Source organism: Tachypleus tridentatus, chromosome 1 (genome assembly GCF_004210375.1).
Source record: "Tachypleus tridentatus isolate NWPU-2018 chromosome 1, ASM421037v1, whole genome shotgun sequence".
In the NCBI taxonomy this organism is placed as follows: Eukaryota; Metazoa; Arthropoda; class Merostomata; order Xiphosura; family Limulidae; genus Tachypleus; species Tachypleus tridentatus.
This window is the reverse complement of record NC_134825.1, coordinates 130922393-130945689: the sequence shown is the minus strand read 5'-3', so window position 1 is coordinate 130945689 and position 23297 is coordinate 130922393. Positions and strand designations below refer to the sequence as shown.

Sequence of the window (23297 nt, the reverse complement as noted above, 5' to 3'; positions counted from 1 at the left end):
AAGTAAATGCATAAGCCGTTTCAGTAAAAAATCACCTAATCATGCCATAAAACTATTCATCAATCGGTTCTCTGAATTTGAAAAACTGTATAGTTATCCCTTTTTGTATTAAACATTAAAATCACTGTAACTCTATGCAAAAACGCCCTAAATGAGTTTAAACAGTTTGTTTTGAATTTCGCGCAAAGCTACACGAGGGCTATCTTCTTCAGCCGTCCCTAATTTTGCAGTGTAAGACTAGAGGGAAGGCAGCTAGTCATCACCACCTACCGCCAACTCTTGAGCTACTCTTTTATCAATAAATAGTGGGATTGGCTGTAACATTATAACACCCCCACGGCTAAAAGTGCGAGCATGTTTAGTGTGACGGGGATTCGAACCTGCAACCCCCAGGTTACGAGTCGAGTACCTTAACCACTGTAATGTCGTAACAAAAGGTCTTAAATTAGGTTGAATTACTCTGATGCCATTTCTAACAGCCCCCTTGAGTTAGATAACGTCAGAAATACCATGCCAAATTGTTCAAAGTTAGGTTTAATTACTTTAGTGCCATACCGAAACGTTCTGAGTTGGGTTGCATCACTGTGATGCTATACCGAAACGTCTTATGTTAGGTTTGTTTGTTTCTTGAATTTCGCACAAAGCTATACAAGGGCTAACTGCGCTAGCCATCCCTAATTTAGTAGCGTAAGACTAGGGGAAAACAGCTAACTAGTCATCACCACCCACCGCCAACTCTTAAGCTACTCTTTTACCAACGAATAATGGCATTAACCGTCACATTATAACGTTCACACGGCTGAAAGGGCGAGCACGTTTGGTGTAACATGAATTCGAACCCGCGGCCCTCAGATTACAAGTCAAGCACCCTTAAGTTAGATTGAATCATTTTAATGCTATGTTTAAACATCCTAAATTAAGTTGATTTATTGTGATTCCATAACGAAACGTCCTGAGTTAGTTAAGTTAAATAACTACTATGTCTGAGGTAGTTTTGGGTTTCAAGATCAACAATACAACAAAATATTCCCGCACTTTAAGCTATGGGTGCGTTACAAAAATGACAGTTGATACTCTAAACGTGGGCGTTAGGGTTTTGCTGACTGGTCAAGTGCTGAAAATTAGGGACGATGGCAGATAGCCTTGGTAGCTTTGTCATAAAATGCAAATACAAAAGTATATGCCCAAAGATCTTACTCGAATCCAAGAACACTAAAACCTAGAGACTGAGAGGCCATCAGCAAAATCGAATAAGTTCAAATAATGTAATAGAAACTCATGTAATGTAAGTTCGTAATATTCGAGTTTAATATTTAAAAGAATAAAAGCAATATTTTGTCAAATAAAGCTGTAATCATTTATATTTTGAAAAACATGTTATAATAATGATCATTTCACATTGTTTACCTTATATTAAACTCCTTTTTAACTTACTGACATTTAAATTTACATTATGCAAAGTAAAAATTTATCACAAACAGACGTGGCTTTCCTATTTATTTCTAAATACCTGTTATTACTATTAGCGCCATGAGAACTGAATTTGCCAACCCACAGTCTCTTGCGGTAAAATCTAGACTACCTCTAGCTGTTCATTAATAGTTGTTATTCAATGGATGTATAATTCTGTTAACAGCAACATTTGTAACTATGAAATATTTAAACTCATATAATGTATTTACACTAATTTCTATAAAACAGATAAAGATTTTTGTTTTTCTTTATATGAAAATGGTTAATTTTAACATGTGGAATTATTTTTTGTAGAATCCATCAGTTTCTGTGGAGAAAGATTGAGATAAAATTATAAAGTTGAAGAACACAGATCTCACTTATATATAAAAGCGCTTTACTAATTTCAGAACACATTCACGTTTACACACCTTATATAAATGTATAATACAAACATGTATCCTAGCAAACTATTTCTGCTTAAATTATTTTCGTGAGTTTCTCGTTAAATTTAAGTATCCAAATATCGATTTTTTAAAGAGAATTTAAACTCAATGCGTTAAAATGTTCCTGACTAACTAATTTGGCTAAAAGACAATTATATTTACATGACATGTATTATTAACCGTGCTAGGTGTGTTAAACTTTGCATACGTTAAGCGTCGACTTCATGTATTTTGCTACCGACTTCTTCACTCAGTTAATCCTTTATTTTTATCAACATTAAAATGGTTGCTAAACTCAAACCTGTGGTCTGATCGATTGTCCACTGAAATTCAGATTCTTCGAGATTTTGTTATTACAATTCCTTCCAAATTTGTACTAGTTTAACATCAGACAGAAGAATAACCTTGTTTTATATACAGATATTCTACAGTAAAAGAAAAACAACTTCCTTTATTAAATTAATACAATTATGAAGTTTTTGGCTTGTGAAATTACTAATGCTCATGTCCTATGCCGAGCTTATACTTTTTATGGAAATGTTAACCATCAACCGGAATGGTAAAATAATTGTGGCAGAGTGGGTCAAAATAATCCATGTGTAATAAACTTTTTAAAAATTCGATATTTATGATCTGGTAGGGCTACAATGACGTATAAATGATAAAATTGTAAGAAAGTGAACTGCAGCAGCACATATATTGCTCATCACTCAAGGACTGATTGCGGATAGAGTACAGAAAAAATCAGGTAGAGAGCAGCACAAGTAGAGTTGTAACATCGACGTGAAAGGATCGATGCGAGTCTTTGTGACCCTACCCCACCAGTTAAAGGTTAAAAATAGTATACTTCAAAATGTTTTCAACTTATATTCTAAATCAGAGAATATGATATATTATATTATCTGATTTAGATGAGTACACATAGACGCTGTGTTTAGAAATAAAACAATAATGTTGATTTTAACTAATTCAAATCTGATCCAAATAGCATTAATTAATACATGATTTGGAGCAAGTCAGCATACAATGTTGAAGACTCACAAGTGTTTGTATACAGATTTTCCAGAGTCAAATGTGTAATGTTCTCTTTTACACAGTTTTGATTAATTAATCACAATTCTATTATTGTGTAGTAAGTAATTAAAAACGAAAGATGTAAGGCACGTGAGGACTCTCTAATGTTAGCTTGGACAACCAGTTTACTCAGTTAACATCTTAATGAGTTTTGATAATTACTTTGATTTTAACAGTTTTCTGATATTGACGATTCAAGTTTGATGCATATATATATATAATAGCAAAAACCATATAAAGTATGAATTTAACGATATGGTATGTAAGTGGGTGAAAGTTATAAGCACCACAAAACAATGAAGTGAAAAATATAAAATCCAGTCTAAGCACATGCAAATACAAAATATACAAAAATAAAAATAGATCTAAATAAACCAATAAAGTTATAACTGGTGTATAAATATGTACTAGCATTCAAAGAACATTAAAAGTATTCCTTTTCAATTATACACCAACGTGGGTAAGAAATATTCTGCTGTGCAACAACAAATAAACAAAATTGAAATTAGAGAGCCATATTCAGATGTTTGTACCCATATGTCACGAACAATCACTGTTTGCAGCCAGACATGCATGGGAAGATAAATGCCCCATAATAAAATCAAAGGATGAATAAACATTCAAAATAATTAATCCGAAATAATTCACGTAAATATTGAAATTAAAGAATGATGGCAATCAAACACAACATGTGAAAAGTAATTATAACTGAAAGAAAAAAGGATTACATTACTCAATTATGAAATCAAAAGCAGCCCAACTTCCCTCCATTGAATATATATATATATATACACATACACAAGGTATTAAAGTAGATGTAAGAAAAACGCCAAAGTATTAACAAGGCACTACGTAAATAAAGAAGCCAACATTCACGGACAAATACAGCGTGTCTTCGCCAAGCAATTTCAATGACAGTTTTGACACCAGAAAAATCACAATTTGTCTATATCCTTACGTTGGACCTACAAACTGATATATTTGCACCAAATTCCGTGTAAATTGGCCAAAATATGGCTGAGTGATTGGCTCTAAACACCACAATTATTGTGTGTTTGTGTGGGTGTTCTAAATCCATGAAAAAACTCAAAATAAGCAAACCCAACGTTTTTGTATGTTAGTGCGTTGGCGTATAAACATTTATATTTGTGCATAATTTCATCTTGATTGCTGTAAGTGTGACCACACGGGAACTCAAAATATAAATTTTTGTGTTGTTTAACCATTGACTTATTAAGATATTTAAAAGGTTTGAATTGAAGAATAATGAAAATGTTTTCTGAGCATACTAAGCAAAGGTGTAATAACCCCATCAAGTTTCTAGTCAATCAACCAAGAAATGAAGCAACTGAGGTCGATTGAAAAGTTTTTGGAAGAAAGAAAGAAAAATAAACAACAGGAAAACAGCACGTTTTGATAAGGAGACATAACTAAACATTACCAGAAAATAAATTAAATAACACTATGAATTTAAGAAAAAGTCTGAAAACATGGGCGGACTTAAGGATCCTTCATTCACCCTGAAGTTGGTTCTTACAGATCCACTTCCAACAAATTTTCACTTGCGTAGTTATATAGTTGAAACGACGGACTGTGTTCAACGCCATTTGAATGCTAGTATATAGTTATACACCAATTTTTTAAATTTACATTTATTGCTATGTATTGTTTTTGCGTGTATTTGAATTACATTTTTATATAATTATTCATTTGGATAAGAGAACATCTTTTGTTTGGATAATAGCTGTTTGGTCTTGAAAGTAGAGATGGATATAAAAGGTCAATGACAATCATTGTTGTACACTTTGCGTTATGTCTGAAGGTTTAAACGTTTTAAATACAACTTGGTTGTTTTAGTTCTTTACGTATTTCGTGACAGTCGTGAATGTATTAACGTAATCAAGAAATAAACTTGCCATTGAAGAACGAGTATTGGAACACATTTCTCTGATTTTCTTCTACGCTGTATTTGTTTGTTGCTTAGACAACCAATATACAAACTTCTTATTTTGATCAAGGGAATAAAAAGCATGCACAGGTAAACCCACGTATACGCGCGCATCATTAAGTCCTAATGTCCGATGAACGTAATCAACAACAAAAACGACTTTTGGAACCCTAAAAATATAATTATCACTATTTTCATAGAAAAGGAAGAATATGGTATTTAAGGTAACCCTCGGAATCAATGGATACGCTAAGACATTATTGCAATAATAAAACAAATGAAAGCACCTAAAGAAGCGAAAATTGTGATAAAAAATATTTTCTTTTACAAAGAGAAAATCTTGGAATAAAACACTAACCTTCAGAAGTAAAAATATACCTAGTATAATCCCCCAATAGACCATCATCTTTCTTTTAAACTCGAAGATTCATGATTCACTTTCCTCTTTCCCGAGTCGCAAAGAAAGGCGCCCAGCATTTTATGACCTTGTCTCTACTATAAAAGTGTTGGTCATATACAACTACTCTGTCAAACAAACGTAACCCAAGATCTGTGTCAAAATAATTACGCTTATTCTTATTAATATTATATATAGCAGTAGTATTTAATAAGTCGATTTAACAATATGAATAAACGAACAACACTCACTTCACTTGTTTTAAATATAAATGTTCGGAATTAGTTAAATGTATGTACAACAAATTATTTACACTATAGAAGATCATAGACATATCATAGACCCTACATAATTCTCTTTTTTTTTTTTTGTCAAAAGCCCATTTAGATATAATTACTTTAGAATTTCAGTTGAGAAGCCAGGTTATTTTTCTCTATTACTATAACCATAGTTCACTTACGTTTCGTCGAGTTACCACAGTTGTACCTTGTATTTCAAAAATCGTCTGCTCCTTTTGGTGCTTAGACCTACTTCTAATAAACATCTACTTTTTGTCAAAGTGTACACAGGAAAGTTTAATTACTTTAGGACTTTCTTTGACGAAATAAACTATTTCTGTTATCTCTTTCAACGCCGTTAGTCTCTCTCTGATATGCATCAAACGCTGATGCTCTTACTAAATCGTCCGATCCCTATATATCCTCGGCATCAATAAAGTTCATACAACGTTCTATAATCTCGATATTAATGAGTTTTAAACACAACATACGAATCTTGCTAAGTTACGTAATTAAACTTGTCATAACATTTACTTTAAAATAATTTACTTTAGCTGCGTAAAAAGTGAGGATATTATTACTCCACAGAGGGTGCGTGTTCTTCTTATAGCAAAGCCACATTGGGCTATCTGCTGTGTCCAACGAGAGGAATCGAACCGCTGATTTTAGCATTGAAATCCGTAGACTTACTGCTGCACCAGCGGGGGCTTACTCTACACACCCCCATAAGAGACATCCTCTTATAACCTGGTAATAAAATCATTATATGTAAGAAAAATCTACAGAAGATCAAAAGTAAATGTAAGATTACCCTTTTGATAAAATTAACTGACTGAACCTATCTATTACAGAACATGGTGTTTCGTGCTTTTCAAACCCTGTGCTTTTCGTGGACAAAAATGTGTAATAAATAAATCATTCTGGTTCTTTGTTATTATTAATGTTATTCAAAGATTAAACTTTATTCACTATTCAATATCCAACATTCGCTAGCTTCGTTACAAACAGAAAGTTTACTATAATTGTGAAAGAGCTTCGAGGATTGGAACATTGAACATGTTATATACTTGATTAGCTGTAGGCAATGCAGCATTCATTGTGTAGACGAAACGTCGCAGTTTTTGAGAGGCAGAATGAGTGCCCATAGATACCCTAACAAAAAGAACATAAGTATCCTCTATCAAAACTAGAGCAAATACTTTCACATACAACCACAGGGTTTGTAGAACATGAAGAGATAGACGGCTTATATGCTAAATTTGTGGAAAGAAAAGACTAGAGGATAAAAACGTTAGTTACTGTTTATCCGTATAGGAAATGTTTGTCAAAGTCATCAATTTTTGAATAATACGCATTTTCTCCAAAAATTACACGTCTACCTCGGAGTAGCATCGTAGAAACAGAACAAACAAAGTTAAAACACAAAGTATTTTACTAAGAGATATCCTGGACGTTTATTACAATAAAAGCCTCAGAGGTGTGCATGCTACCTTACGAGCAATTTAAGTAGACGTTATTTGCCGTTTATAATTAGTTGAATCTAAAAGAACTGTTAATGATCACAAAGAAAAGTTATGTAATATAGTCCAATACACTGACAGGAGTGTTAAACAAGTAAAATTGGAATCTTTAGTCAATCATTTCTATATAAAAGTTATTAACTAACACTAAATCAAGAATAACAAATATTTGTATTTCTTGCTTTTGAAGTTCATATGTTATGTATTGTATTTGCTCGTATTTGGATTCGATTTTTATGTAATTATTTATCTGGATAAGAGTTTGTTTTGTTTGAATCTCGTGGGATTGGCCGTCACATTATAACACCCCCACGGCTAAAAGGGCGAGCGTGTTTGATGTGACGGGGAATCGAACTTGCGACATTTACTTTACAATATTCTTCTCTTACCATCATTTTATCTCGTTAGTTTTTCTATATACGTTTCCTATAACATGTAGTAATTTTTAATGTCTTTCTACCTTTGTAATCTTTGTCTTTTCTTTAAAATTATATATCTTTTTATCATACTGCCATATTTTTTTTCATTCTTGACTTTCAATTACAACACAACTTGGTATATTTTTCTCCAATTCCAATAACCATTGTTCATATTTTATCTATAAATATTTTGACTTCTGTTCAAACTATCCCAGTTATTTTGATCCATATATGAATACTCAGGCGCATAGATTTTTTACACCCGATGGGGGGGATGATTTTTGCAACCACTTATGTGAACTGTTCAATTTGCAAATTGGTAATCTCTGATTACGTGAACCTGAAAGCTGTAAACATGCAGTCACAGAGTAATCTTGTTGTCACGATACTTCAAGATTTCCATGTAGATTTGTATAAGTGAGGTGTTGTAAACTGTTTTCAAAATGTTAATAGAATAAAGACAAATGTGTCACAAATTAACTGCCACATGAATTTATTCCTGCACACTGCACAGTATAAAAGATGACCATTGTACCTGACAAGGTTACTAATAACTTTCATTGCATAAATTACACTTTCAAATATAAATAAAATTAGTAATTACCCTTGACAAGTTTATATCTACTGAAAAACTGTTCATGTTGTTTGATAAAAATAATTAAAATGTCTTTGCGAACTCTCGAAAGTTACACATCAATACAATGTAGCACATAATTATTCATACTTTTCATTGAAGTAAGATTCATTTAGTCTTCTAGTCTACATGTTCCCAAACGTAGACCTCCTTTGTGATGATCTGTTTATGAATTTTTTCATAAGCTCTTCTATATTTATCTTGTCGATCTCATCTTTGTGTGACAAACTGCCACGTGGTTGACCTTAACCACGTCTTCAACCGTCTTAATGAAGAAAAGCTGCGTTCACATTCGTAGCTGGATACTGAGCAAACACGCAAAATTTTCATAAGAAACACTTCACTAAACATCTGCTGGCTTGTTTCATGCATTTTACAGTAAGCATCCTTCGCACATTTCAGAGATACTGTTGTTCCTTTGAACATGGGCAACTGAAACTCGAGCCTTTGTGCAGAGATTTCTGGATAGAAGTTTATAACCTAGTTGTTAATCTTGCCAGATGTGATCATGTTCTCAAGTGCCAGATATTGCCTCAAATCATTGTTGTCTGCATTGATGTTCTATGACTGTGTCCACATATTCAAAATATTGGCTTCTGTAATAATCTCTGGCTGTTGCAGAATGGTGTGCTGAGACATCACTTGTGATCCTTCTGGGGGGTCTGCAAATGCGTGGTAGTTCAAAAGGCACCAGATCTAGGGAAGTTACCTTTTTCTCAGCTTCATCAAATATCTTATGATTTTTCTCTGTTCGCAATACCCGCAATTGCTCAACTGTCATTGCAGATGCTTCAATCATGCCAGATACTGTCGCTGATTTTGCTTGGAATGCACGGTTTAGTTCCTCTAATGCAGCTAATGGATGCTGAGCCATCAACAATCCTAAAACTTTCCTTTGTCAAATCTGTCCAGCAGACCTCGTGCTTTCACTGCTACATCTGATTTTTCATTTGCTAATTCAGACAAAGAATCACAATGTCACTGTAGTGATCATTAGCACATGTAACTGCAGATAGGCGGCACAACCAACGTGTTGAACACAGTGGGTGGATGTATTTAACTGGACCATTGTGGCTGTCTGATGATACAATATTTTCAAAGATTGTCTTGTATTTGCCTGACCTCTGAAGCAAGACACCAAGTTCATGTACTCACTGGATAGAATCTCGAACACATTAACAAGCTTCAATTGCATGTTGCATTATTAAATTAGCCTTATGTGCTTCACAGTGAAAAAACAAAGCTGACGGTTGTTTCTCTTTTATTTTTGCCTGGAATCCACTGTACGCACCACTTATGTTAGCGGCTCCATCATAAGTTTGTGCTCTTAATCCTGACAGTGGTAAATTGAGTCTATTCAGTCCATCAAGTATAGTCGAGGATATTGTTTCACCAGTTGAATTGGAAACACTGTACAAACCAAGAAATGTCTCATGGACGTCAAGATTTCTATCTACATATCGTACACATATTGCTTACTGTTCGGCACCTGTAACATCTTGAGTGCCATCAACCATTAATGCCAAGATTTTACTTTGCTACACTTCGTGTGCTATGCTCCTCAGTATTTGATGGCTGAACATCTCCATTATTTCATTCTGGGCCTGGGGTGATACATATGTGGTTTTCTTTGACAAGTAGGCCGTCAACTCAGGATCTTCCTCTTCCAGGAGCTACATTAATTGTAGGAAATTCCCCTCCCTATCAGTATATCCAAGTAATGCTAAACTTTGACGCAGTAAGAAACGTAACCTTCTGAATATTTTGGCTAAACTTCTTTTGCATTCTTCCTGCTGCTTCTTTTTTCCATCATGCAGCTGGATAGTCACTGGAGTTACATCAAGTGAACCTTCTGGAGATAGAGCGAATCTGTGCTGAGAGGAGGATTGGTGTTCATTGAATTTCTATTTTGCCTTTTTCCAGTTGCAAAAACTGGTGGATATGAGGGTATATACGCCACTGGCCTCTCCAATTTTCCTGTAAAAAAGCCTCTATTTCCCTCCTTGGCACAATGAAAACATGACTTTTTGAGTCTGATTGTCAAAGTGCAGCTATGGGAACTCATCAAACCACTTGCCCTGGAAGTTGATATTTTGAGATTTTGCTTTCTGTCGTGGTATTAGTTGTGCGTCTAGATGATATGGCTTTCCACACTGTATCTGTGGAGTGTCAGATTTTTCATTACTGCACAAACTTGTTTCACAACTATCTGGTGGTTCATGATGTGCGATAGTTGCACAAGCATTTTCCGACTCGTCCTCTGATGAACATGGTATTTACTCTGTATGGCAAGTTTCTATTCCTTTGCTTGAGGTTGTTGGATTATCTGTATCTGCATTGTCACTTGTAGTTCTAGTAACTGGCTTGCAGAACTGTCCAATATCGGAAAGTTTCAGACGCTTGCTTGTCATAATTGGAATCTGTTTCCCAGATGACTCAACAGGCTAAAATACAGTCTTTAATGAAATACTCTAACATACAACGAACAAAGATAGAACAGAATGGAAGTAGGACTGAACTGTACAATGTATTTAAGTCAAACGTGCGAACCTCACGGTGACTACCGAGCCAACTGACCGCCTGGGCATCGCTGGGACAATAATGTGCTAGTTACAACACAAGTAATTGCACAAAACTACAAAGTTTATAACATTAACTTTAAAGACAATAACATGAACAAATGTGCAAGGAAGCATATTAAATCAATTCTTTACCTTTTTGTGGTTTATAAATAATACAATACCATTACATTTCAACACAAATTCAAACTGGCACCAAAAAAAATTAACAATCAGACCTAAAATTTAAAAGCAATTCATACATGAAACATGCGTTTATACCATAATCTACAGCAATCAGCTTTAAAATAACTACTTAACTAAATCAAGTTTGAAGTTGTTTGAAGATATTCTGAAACAGGTGAGATATGATGAAATATAGGTATGAATGTGCAAGAGGTCAAAATTGTTTCATACTTCAGAAAGCCATCCAGCATCCCTCTAGCTTCTGTTTTCATGGCAGAATAATGTTACTCAATGCTGCAATATAACAAGACACTTGATCATATCTAGAAAAAAACAGCTTTGGAGCAGTTTGCAGATGTCCTGAACACAATAAATGACACTCTTCATTCTTCTGATCAATGTGTTTCACCTATTAGCTTAATTCGCTTCAGTTTGTCTGCCAATAACTTGCTCTCAATTTCATTTCTCCAGATATTCATTCATTTGTAGGAACTTTTAAAGAAATCTGTAGCTTTATCCAACAGACTGAGTAATAAAATTGCTGCAACACATTTCTTTGGTGAGTCTATTACAACTAACTTAAGTACATGTGTATAGCACAGCAACTGGCTGTGGGCTTTCAGGTAAAGCTCTCTTCAGCTGTTCTGCTTGAAACACACATGTTGAACTATGAATCTACAAAGGTTTAAATAAGTTGTAAAACATTAATCTACATGTAAAATGTCTAAAACACATCTTCATACAAACATAACACACTTACTAAACACAAGCAGTAAAAAACAGTGTAATAAACACTTTTACACCATGCTCTAAGTTACATGTCTAGTGTTAAAAAAAATTGGTTTAAAATGAATGAGGATATTTATTGGCATACTTCTTATGACTCCAGGGAAAGTAGAATTTATTACAGGACTAGATATTTGATTTATCTTATATACCAATAACTGTTATAAGTCACAACATTGTTAAACCATACATTGCATTTTAGTATAAGTTTATTGAACAAAATATTCATGATCCAAATCATCCTATTAAATAGCTTGAAGTTATAATGTTTAATTTTAACATTTATATCCTTAAAACTTTTCCTTACATTTAAATTTAGAAGGTTATTTGGTATAAGTCTAAAAATACCTTTATAATTAATAAAGTGTTTATTTTGAACCTTTTCATAAAATTATCAAAAAAGTTAAAAGTTCATAATGAAGTACTCCTGCTTTTTTTTTCTTGAGTGAGAAGACATTTTGATCTTTAAGTTTAGGCTTAAAATAATGTCCAAAATAGTTCCACTCATGAAACAAAGCAGAAACAAGACTATTATGAGTTTCAAAATGACATGAAATATTAAAAAACAAAAATATGCAAAAAAATATTAAAACATAGACTGTATTCCACTTCTGAATGCAAGTTATTCAATAAAATTCCTATACTGTAAATCAGTATATTTATATACTGAGTAAGGGAAAATCAGAATCCCTAAAGTATCATTCACTATGGTATTTTCATTTCAAAACTTATTGTAAATTAATAACTGCTTAAAACAATGTAACTTACAAAAAGACTTACATGGAATACTCTTCAAATATAATGAAGCACAATTTTTACTTTCAATTAACTCCTTTAAGCTCTGTAAATCAAGCAATAAGCATATTATTCCTCACTTCAATATACAAGTACAGCTTGTTATAACAAATTTAATACAAAAACCTCAGAAACGTCTGCTGAAGTGAACTATGTGCTTGAGAAATAATTAATTTAAGTTCCATAGAGTAATGGCTGCCAAAAACAGATTTATAAGTATAGTTAATTAGAAAAATAAAAAAACGAACACCATTAACTACAAGTGGGTAATAATATAAGCACCATAAAATGGTAATTGAAAAAAAAACAAATCATTTTAATGTAAACACACATGCAATAATTAAATTATTGACATTTTGTCAATTGCAAGAGAAATACAAAAAGTATATTACAGATATACAGCTGTGTCAACAACATCTATCTAATGTAGATGAAAAGTTGAAGATTTAAAAAATATATTAAATTAGTATGTTACAGGTCCCAAGTGCTTGAGCCATAACACCCCAAGTCAAACTACTATTCATTTCACACACCAGTTATCAGTATCCTAGTAAAACACTTTTAGTATATGTAAGTGTCATAGCTAAGAATTATATTGTTGATATATCAAACTTATTAAATACTACATTAAATAAATAAAGCTGCAAAAAAAATAACCTTTGTTGTATTAAACTTGCAGTTTTTCATCTGTATTTAACTGACATTGAGTAAGTGGAATCATTCCAATACTTTTCTTGGATGCTATTACTACAATTATCTTTCCTTGACAAAATGTCTTTTGTAATGTTGTGATGTATTACCATCATATTTCACTCTTTCAGATGTCAGCCTATTCAAGCACTTTATAGAAAAATTGGTACAAAATGGCCTGAAATTGTTCGTTGCACAAACTATACTGCTAAGAAGGTTTGGAAAACAATAATTATGACAGAGCACTGTCAATTAAAGTGCAAGCAGATGTGGCAAATTATTTTTACAATATAAATTCTGACCTCAAGTTTCAGCCCAAGACCTCATTTAGACCAGGCAAGTGCTATATCCACTGGGCTGAATGGTTAACCTACTAGCACTTCCTAGCAAATCACTTTTTAACAACTCAATCTACTATATTCTTCCCTTCTCACAAACAATGCCTAATTTTGGTGTCACAGAAAAGCCAGTAGTTCATAAGATATATTTCTTATCTTTAGATTTGAACTTGAGCATTCTACCAATTTAGCTAAAGAGATAACCCACTAGCATGTGTTTGTAAGTAAATTTGAAGCAACTCACGCTATTACTACATAAAAAGTAATTTTTATTAACCCATCTTTTGAAAATAAATTTCAAATTAACTTTAAAAACTGACCCACAGATTTAAATTTCAAAAAAGAAAACCCCTTCAATGTATTCATACTGTAATAAACCAAATGCACAAATGAAATAAAAGCAGTGAAATAAACATTTTTAACATTATGCTTTAGTTTCACATTTTACATTTACAATGCCCAAATAATTGATAAAAAAGGTAAAAATATATCTATCAGCATACTTCTTCTGATTCCAGAGAAAGTAGAATATCTCACTGGATGAGATGCTTGTAATAAAAGGACAATATTGTGTATAATAGCTAAAAAGCTGATGAAAAACAAAAGTAAATAGGACAAACTATTGAAATTAGAGAATCTAGTTTCTTAAATTTCAAGATTGTTGATAGCTTTTTCTCTTTCCTGGATATTTGATTTATCTTACACACAAATAACTGTTTTAACATGTTTTTATACATATGTTGCCATTTAATACAAGTTCATTGAACAAAACTTTCATGATTCAAACCATCCTTTAAAACATGCCTAGGTTATAATATTTGATTACACATTTATATTTAAAAAAAAGTATGTAATCTAAGGACAATAGGATACTGCACTGAAGACTATGATCTGACTATAAAAGACAGATATGCACAGAAGAATTTCTCTTTTTCTATTGCCCACTTGTTTTAGTGTTTGATTATTATACACAGTTTGTATGAATTGAGGATTTTTCTTTCACTGGTGTTATTTGTTTTACTTTACTGTTGTGTGTTAGAGACAATTGTTTCTACAGCATGGTGAAAGTTATGCCTGTGTTCTCAATCTGTTCTTGGAATTATAAAGTCAATAGGTACTTTACTTGGCAATCACAGGCTACCTTAACACAAGCTCTAATGATTACTCCAAACATTAGCACAAAAAAGGGTCATGATGGCCTTGAGTAGCCTAAACATACCAAGATTTATAGAGATGATCTAATTAATAAAACAGGTGCTCATTAACAACACTAGACATTCTAAAATACTGGGAGGAGTCAGCAATGATCAAAAGTGGTTTGTTGCATGTGTTGGACAAGTCCAATGCTATCAGATGGAACAGGTGGCAACATGATACAGTCCAGCAGATTTTGGCAGATAAGGTGTAACAGTAAAACTCAAAAGCATGTCTGGCAGCTGAAGTTCCATGGAAGGTAATGAGGAAGAGATTCACTGCATGTCAAGTCATTAAGATTACAAAGATGTGCTTCCCACACAACATATCATTCCACAGTGAACTTGGTCTGAAGAGTACTGTATTCATAGACATACTGTAGACATACTGTGCATGTCTAGACGTCTGGAAGTAACAAAGACCAATATGAAACATCTTGATCATACAATTCTAGAAATAGAAGCTTACTACTAGTGGTCATAAAACACATAACCTTAGTGTTCAACAAAATTGCAAAGAAATTCCTGGACAATTTCATCCAGCATTTTAAGTAAGTAACTGCTTGAAATGGGTTGAATAAGAGCATGTGATGCAATACTTAAAGCTGAATTAAGATGGTCTAGTGCTTAATGCTCTAGAGTATTCGGATGAAGCCCAACTCAGTACCTGAAATATGATGAATTGTCAAGCTATGCTGCAGATTCAAACGTGTGGAAAACCAACCAATCCAAATTCAGACTGGAAGAAAAAGGCCCTACAAAAACTTGGCTATCTATCCAGACAGTTTATGGGTAATTTATATGAAAACATTCCAAAGTATGTTTCCAGAAAAACTGTAACAAATGATACAAGGCATCGTGGCACAGTGATCATAACTCCCAATGCATCAGCTAAACTTCTCTGACCCTTCTGTCATGTTACATCACCAGTACAGCTAGATTTGAACTCCAGAAAGCACAGAGATGGTAAGAGAAGGAGCACCTGCTTCAACTATAGTTTATCTGATCATAGAATTTGGGAATGCTCATATCTTGTCTCCAAATAGGACCATCATAAATTAATAACATTCAGACTGATGCTACATCAGACACAAGGTCAACAACAAGCAATTAATGCAATTATTCCATGTAATTTAAAGCATGTGAATCCTGAGTTGCTGAACCCTGGATGTAATGTCATATGTTACATTCTGATAATGATATAGACACTGAAGCAGCCACAATCTTACAGAGCCTTGTCACATATCATGTTCTGTGCAAACCCATAACTTCAGCCAGTTAACACAAATGGCAACAAGCACGTATATAACTTTCTCTTGCTGATTTACATGCCAAATGAAAGGGAATCATTTGTAACTCTAGTATTCATCAAATATTACTGCTACAATACACCAGGAAGTTTATCATTTAAGTGAATCATGCATCACTGAAATAGCTAATTAATTTCAAAAACCTAGAATGCACGATAAATTAAACTAAAGACAACAAGGTTCCAATTATATTAATTGTTTATCTATTATTGGCTGGTAATTCCTGTTTAACTATGTACTTAAGCTTTTCATAAGACTACCAGATTTCTGTCAGAAAGTTAACTTCAAGGGGTAATAAAAACATGGTTTACACTGGCATTGTAATACTTTCAAACTATTAAAAGTTATTAGTGATACTTTTAAAAATGGATACTCCATCTGAAACTCATCACCTCCATGAAATTGGTTAACAGTGATGTATTAAAAAAGAAGCAGAAAAAGGAACAAGAAATTCAAACATTTTGCTCTTATATTTATAGAATTTTCAGAACTTGCAACTCAGTAATTACATAGATATTGTTATAAAACAAAACAGTGTATAGTAATGTAAAGTTCTGATGACCTATCAAAGAGATATTTAAAATATCATTTTGATGAACAATCCAAGCCATCACTACAGAGGCACCGCTACTGCTTGCCTGAATATATGGTAGCTAGTGGCCTCTGGAGCTATAATGCAGGAAATGATTCACACTTTGCATATTTAAGAAATGAAGGACACCAAAAGCATCACATACTATTATGAATGTGTAAAAGTTTTTTTGTTTTTTTAGCTGCATTCATGCCAGTATGTTTAGTGAAACAAAGTGGCAGGTACTACTATGGGGAGAATTATCTTTATACATTTGTGACCCTCAGCCAAAGACTGAGGGAGATAACCTGCACCACGCTAGAACTACAAAAGTCTATTATTAACACAGTTCTTTCTCTTGCTTTTTTTTAACTTACATATCAATTTGCTGCCCCTAATTCCTACAGTTATCCAACAGATAGGAAAGACATTTAGAAGATGGCCTTTCCAAGTAAATACTTACTTAACACAATGTATGTGTGTGAATGTATTAAAACGTTTTTATTATCTTTTATTGTCCATGTTTAAAATTATTAACTATATAATAATTTCCTGAACATGCAGGTATTGTTAGCATAACTTTTCTTTTTCATTTATTTTTCCTAGCAAAATTACTTAACACGGATAACACTTTTGCAAAAAACATACTATATGATAAAACAAAAGATATTTATAGAGAAATATTAAAACCCTGTGAATCTTACCTGTGCACTTTTCAAACTATCATTCCTACAAATCAATTTCTCCTTAATCAATTCTTCATTCTGGTATAACATGAGGAAATTGAATGTTGAGAAGGTTGTATTGGGACAATTCTTGACACAAACCTACCAACAGAATATGACAAATACTTATCAGGTATTAATGTCACTGAAAAACCTTGAGGATACTCTCCTGTAAGCAAAAAGCTTATACAAATTTTTTTATACTCACTTGTTGAGTTGGGCAACCATCCAGGACTGAAGAAAATCCTTTAATACATTTTGTCAAATCAAAGGAAAATAGGTAAGGCTTGTCACTGAAATCCAATCAAATATACAGAAAAAAGCAATATTAAGTTTTGAATATTGGCTACCATTTCAATTTTTCAAAATAAAAGTCTTTATTAAGTACATTCAATGACATTAACTTATGAATTTCATCTGCTATTTTTGAGTTTTTGCAACTAAAAAATAACCTACATAGGTCTGTTTGATAGTGTCTTTTTAACTTATACTAAAATAAAGGCATATGTAAGTCACTTGAACTTGAAACGTTATTACGGAATTGAAAAGAATAAGGATATTTCATCACAACTGAAGAAACAAAAACAGCATGTGTGTTACATAAAACTATAACCAGGCTAACATACAACTCATCTCATGGACAGGTAATTTTGTTTCTCGTATGTTTGAATTTAGTATGTTTCCAGGTCTTGCACAATACATAGCAGTGCTTACAGTCAGTAAATTCTGCAAGATTGTATATCAGTGACTAAAAAATTATTTGTTTAAAAAAAGGTTAATTACTTCCCTATATTCATAATGTTCACAAAGCACTGAAAATCCCAATTTTAATAGTATATTTTCCTCAGAGGTGCACATGCAGAGCTTTGTTTCTAACAAAGGTCAACAAGATTACCTCTAGTGTCATATAACAAGTTAGCAGGAACAAGGAAAAATTTGACCCAAGAATATTTATTTTGCAACAATTTTGTATGCTGATAATAACTGTTTTATCATTCTGATCATAATAGTTTCTACAAATTAGCTTATTTAATAACTGACAAATGATTTAAAATGTAACATGGTTAACAAAAAACCACAGTAAAAAGAACAATCTTTCAGAACTCTTGATATTAGACAAATTAGTTTTTGACACATTCATGCATCTACTTCAGTATCACATTTGATTACTGGCAGGAAAACTTATCAACAATGACCATGGGATCTCAGAACTTCAAAGTTATAATTTTCTTATACTAACGATGTATTTCCAATAGATGCATATCTCCACTCACAAAACTAGTTATTCTTGTTCAGTGCTGTCCTCTACATTCCACAAGCTTTGCACTCTCCACTTGTTGGAATTACTATATTCCAACATGTCTCTCATGTAAATCATCATGCATCACCTCTTAACCAATTGTAGCATGATACACTAATGTGAAACATGCAACTCTCTCTACACTCCTTGCAATTACAACAGGGGAGAGTAGAAAACTTGTGGCACACGTAAAAAGGTTCACATATAAAGAGTAGTACTGAATGAGAACAGCTAATTTTGTGAGCAGAAGTACCTATCAGAAACATATTTTTAGTATGGGAAAATTATAACTTCATATACAAAGCATATTTAAACTTTAGATCCAGTTGTTGAGTTTTAGGTGCCTGTATTGAGATAATAGGAAAAGTGTAATAGTTATAAAATATTGAATTTTAAAATCACGGTATCTAGAATTTAAAAATCAACTGTCTTCATGTGTTGTTGTTTTTTTGTTAATTTCTTATATGCATATGTGATGAACTGGCTTGCCAGGCAACTTGGTAAAATCCTGGTAGGCCCCCTTAGAGCTTGAACAGTAATGCTCCCTCAAATGTTATAGTTTACCATAATAACATTTAAATTTATGTTCAAGAATTACGACCTGTGTCCTTTATCTATCTCAAATAGCCAAATTGATGTGGAACACTAAATACTGAATACTGAATATATTACACCTACAATATACAATCAATATTTATACTGCCTTCTTGCAAGCCTTGCCACAGGCAAGTATAAAATGCATTCACACCCTCTTCAAAGTTCTGCAGAATATTACAAATCAGGGATTAATAACTGCACCAATTCCTGAATACAACTTAAGGATCAACACCCTAGAGCAATCTGGAACTGGCCATCCAGCATGGAGAGGATGGACTCAACAATGCTGGGAACTGTTATCCAAGTGAAAGTAGGATGAGAGCTCCCAGTCTAAAGAAGGGAATTGCATATGTAATGGACCAACTCCAGACAATATGGAATGTATAACAGGAGACCACATCAACCAGCAGGGTAATGAATCACCTCCACAGTGGTGTATACAGTATAAGCAGTTCATGTTAGACTGTATGGTGATAGATCAACTTCAATGGTTGTGAGTATTGTTAAATATGTAAATAGTATGAGGAAATCATGTCATCCAGGAAGGATGAATCAACTCCAGCAGAAATCACCTCCTTCTCTCAACTGAATGATTTAGTGAAACCCATTCAGCATTCAGATGTAAGCCTCCATGGTCCATCACCCCAGCAGTTTGGAATTGGTAAGTGGTAAAAACACCCATACTGAACTTGAAGAAGGGAGGAGAGTAAGAATGCATTGGATAGTCTGGAGGACTGTTGTCACCATAGACAGTTTAATGGTTGACCATGATACCCTATTTTGAAAAACAGACCATACCAAGTTCTTCACCCAAGAAGGCTATTCCCTCCTGCTTTACCCATGCAGTCGATGTGTGTCCAGTCCAGAACAAATGTATTTGTGAAGCATCTATCATTAGTTAGATGACCTTCCAGTGATCTTGTGGAACACCCCACCTCCACAGTGACTATGGCATATAGTGCAAATTTTGCTGTTAAAGAATACCAGGGAAGGCACCACTCACCAGAGACAGTGATTCATGTGTAAAGAGGAAATAAAAAAATGTATCTGAAAAGGAGGAAAAGAAACAAAACTTACCAGTTAAGGTCACACTACAGTCTTTAGTATAGCCACAGATGGAAGATAAAATCCCAACACAGATGAAAGTGCGATGCAATGAAGATAATGGGAAATAAACATACTGGGCATGGTCCACATACCAGCTTGGAGAACCTCCTCCAACAGATGACAAAAATGGAAGCAAGAGAAAATGTAAGATGACAAATTTGATGGGACTATAGAAGGAAACAGGTTCTACACTGGGCATGGTCCACATACCAGCTTGGAGAACCTCCTCCAACAGATGACAAAAATGGAAGCAAGAGAAAATGTAAGATGACAAATTTGATGGGACTATAGAAGGAAACAGGTTCTACCTTTATGACTTTGGTATGATCACAAAGGGAGAAAGGCTACCAGGGAATGAAAAGTCAGTTGGCATACCACAAAGGGCAGATGAGTGTGCGATATACTGCTATAGGGCCCTGACATGATATAGCAGCCTATCAGGATCTTGACAACAGTAAAGATGTGAGATAGAAGATAGGGAAACAGAAGAAAAGGTGGAACAACCTTCTTGAGCTGTTGTGGTCTTGAGGAGAAAGAAATAATCATGATCAAGGAGAAGATAGGTAAGATGATAAAGTCTGCATGAAATGTCAATGAAAAGTAAATCATAAGCCAGATTGAAGACATCCACAAGCCAAAAGGAGAAAGAAATAGGTCTTAAGGGGCAAATGAAACAAGGAAAGTGGTTCAAATGGAGGGAAAGACAGGTCATGGATGACCACATTAATGTCTCAATCTGAAAGAGGAGAATGGCTTAGAGGTCTCGGAATCTAGATAGAACACATGAGCCTAGTGAGAACAAGTAAACCGAAAACTCTACAGTATGTAAAAACAAAGAAGGTATGGGAAAGGGCTACTATATATCCAGAAATAAAAGAGATTGAAGGCCCATGGTTGAAGAACCAGGTGAGAAATTCTACCACTCAAGCCACCAAAGACTTGGTGTCAGGAATTCTCCTGTCTGATAAACAACAGTGGAAGACCTACCATTTAAGTTGGTAAATCTCTATGGAAATGGATGAATGGAAGCAGCTAACAGGGAGGCAACTCAATGCATGAAGCTAGATCTCCTTACCAAGGACTGGACAAAAGCCATGCATTAAGATGCAGGGTTGGGAGATTTGGATAAATAGGGGGTGTGAAGTTGAATCAGAAGAGCAAAATAATGGTAGAGAGACAGGAGGTGAGAGGAGTAGATACTGGAGCCTCAGAAACCAGAGCCATGCAAACCAATGGAATGCAATTAAAATGAATCAACAAGAAGTGAGTACCAAAGAAATCAATCAATGAAGTAAATGGATGGAAGGGTACACATAAAGGTATTTGTGAGCCTACTCCTGGCTGAAGACATCCACAGCCAGAGCCTAAGGATGTGGGACAAGAGACCAAAAGAGGGGCAGCTTTGTATTAAGGCTCATGGCAAATGCATCCAACTGGGGAGAGCCACACGAGGCAGAGGTCTTTGAAAACAATTGGATATAATGACCACTATGCAAGGCAGATTTGGTTTAGACATAAAGACAACCCACCACCAGATTGAAAGCACCCTGCACACAACATGTGGAAAGATGAAATGTAATGTGCCTAAGCCCAGTATAGAAGATCAAAGGTTTAGAAACAGAAGTCTCTGGACTGGGTGCCCCGTTGATGGTTGATATGAGCCAAAAATGTAGAGTTATTGTAATGAACCATCAACAGACAGTGACAAGTAAAAGGAAATGAGCTAACATCAGATGAACCACCACAAGTTTGAAAACATTGATATGCAAGACAATTTCATCTGCAGACTAATGGCCTTAAGCTTTGTGCTGATTGACCCAAGCCCCATCCCTGAAAGGAAGCACTCATGAATAGGAGGGCATCCAGTTGTGATGCAATATCTGGATTTTTTTTAGCCACCACAGCAGATCAACTTTCATGGTAGGAGGAAGGGAAATTGTGACAGAAAGGGGATCCCATACAAAGTTCTACTGCTCATGAAGTATCTTCTGCAAGGATCTCATATACACCACATTTAATACCAATCATGATGAGGAAAAGGTTTTTAAGTATCAATTATGAACATCAAAAAATCATTATAAAGGAAAGAAAAATACAAACTGAAAAAAAATTGTGAAACGACAGATATGTAAAGAAAAACGTTTATGTTGATTAAGAAGGAATCTAGTTAAAATTTATTTTATAAATGTGAATTACATACAATATAAATTTCTGAATTTCTTAACCTTAAGGTTTAAATGGAAATTTATCAATCAGCTCAAAATTATACTCAGCTTGTGGTAAACACCTTTGAATAGGTTGTGTGAAGTGTTAAATAAACTACAGATATGTAGTTAAAAAAAGGAGCTTTATCAAACTAACAGTTTTACTTTCAGGACATTTTTAATCACACTTATGATTTTGTTTAGTCTGTATATAATAAAGAAAATTAGAAAGCTCTTGAAATAGGCAAATTTGTGACACTTTATTCTTGTCTGTATTAAATAAAGCTTCATTGTTACCTTACCGTATGTTCTTGCACTTAATTGACAGCATTTTCAATTAAAGAAAATTAGAAAGCTCTTAAAATAGGCAAATTTGTGACACTTTATTCTTGTCTGTATTAAATAAAGCTTCATTGTTACCTTACCGTACGTTCTTGCACTTAATTGACAGCATTTTCAATAAACGTATTTTTGTTTTATAAGACTTGAAAATGTGATAAAACTTTTAACTCTACCTGCACACTGAAGCTTAATTTGTCATAATAAATTATTCACTACCTATCATTCTTAAACTTTATATCTAGCTATAAAAGTGTTTTATTTTAAGCAACAAGTAGATTTTACACATTTTATAAGTATCTAATTATTAACTTACACTAAATCACCCTCTCCACATATTCTTCCATCAGAATCTGTTGGATGCAAGAGTTGCTTGGGGTCTCCATACATATATGCTATTAAAGAAAACCCATCATATCCAATTTTTCAC

The 23297-nt window shown here is 33.8% G+C and overlaps 1 protein-coding gene across 3 annotated transcripts in view; it reads right to left on the bottom strand.

Annotated features, from left to right (window-relative positions):
* Positions 1–8016: 8016 nt before the first annotated feature.
* Positions 8017–23297, bottom strand: part of LOC143223833 (choline transporter-like protein 1) — a 39319-nt gene continuing 24038 nt past the window's right edge. For all 3 annotated transcript variants that reach the window (XM_076452317.1, XM_076452323.1, XM_076452329.1), the window contains exons 4-7: positions 23184–23262; positions 17529–17613; positions 17300–17422; positions 8017–11587 (exon numbers count right to left, since the gene is read on the bottom strand). In XM_076452317.1, coding sequence (XP_076308432.1) covers positions 11492–11587; positions 17300–17422; positions 17529–17613; positions 23184–23257 — 378 coding nt within the window. In that variant the 5' untranslated portion in view covers positions 23258–23262 and the 3' untranslated portion in view covers positions 8017–11491. The remainder of the gene's footprint in view (positions 11588–17299; positions 17423–17528; positions 17614–23183; positions 23263–23297) is intronic.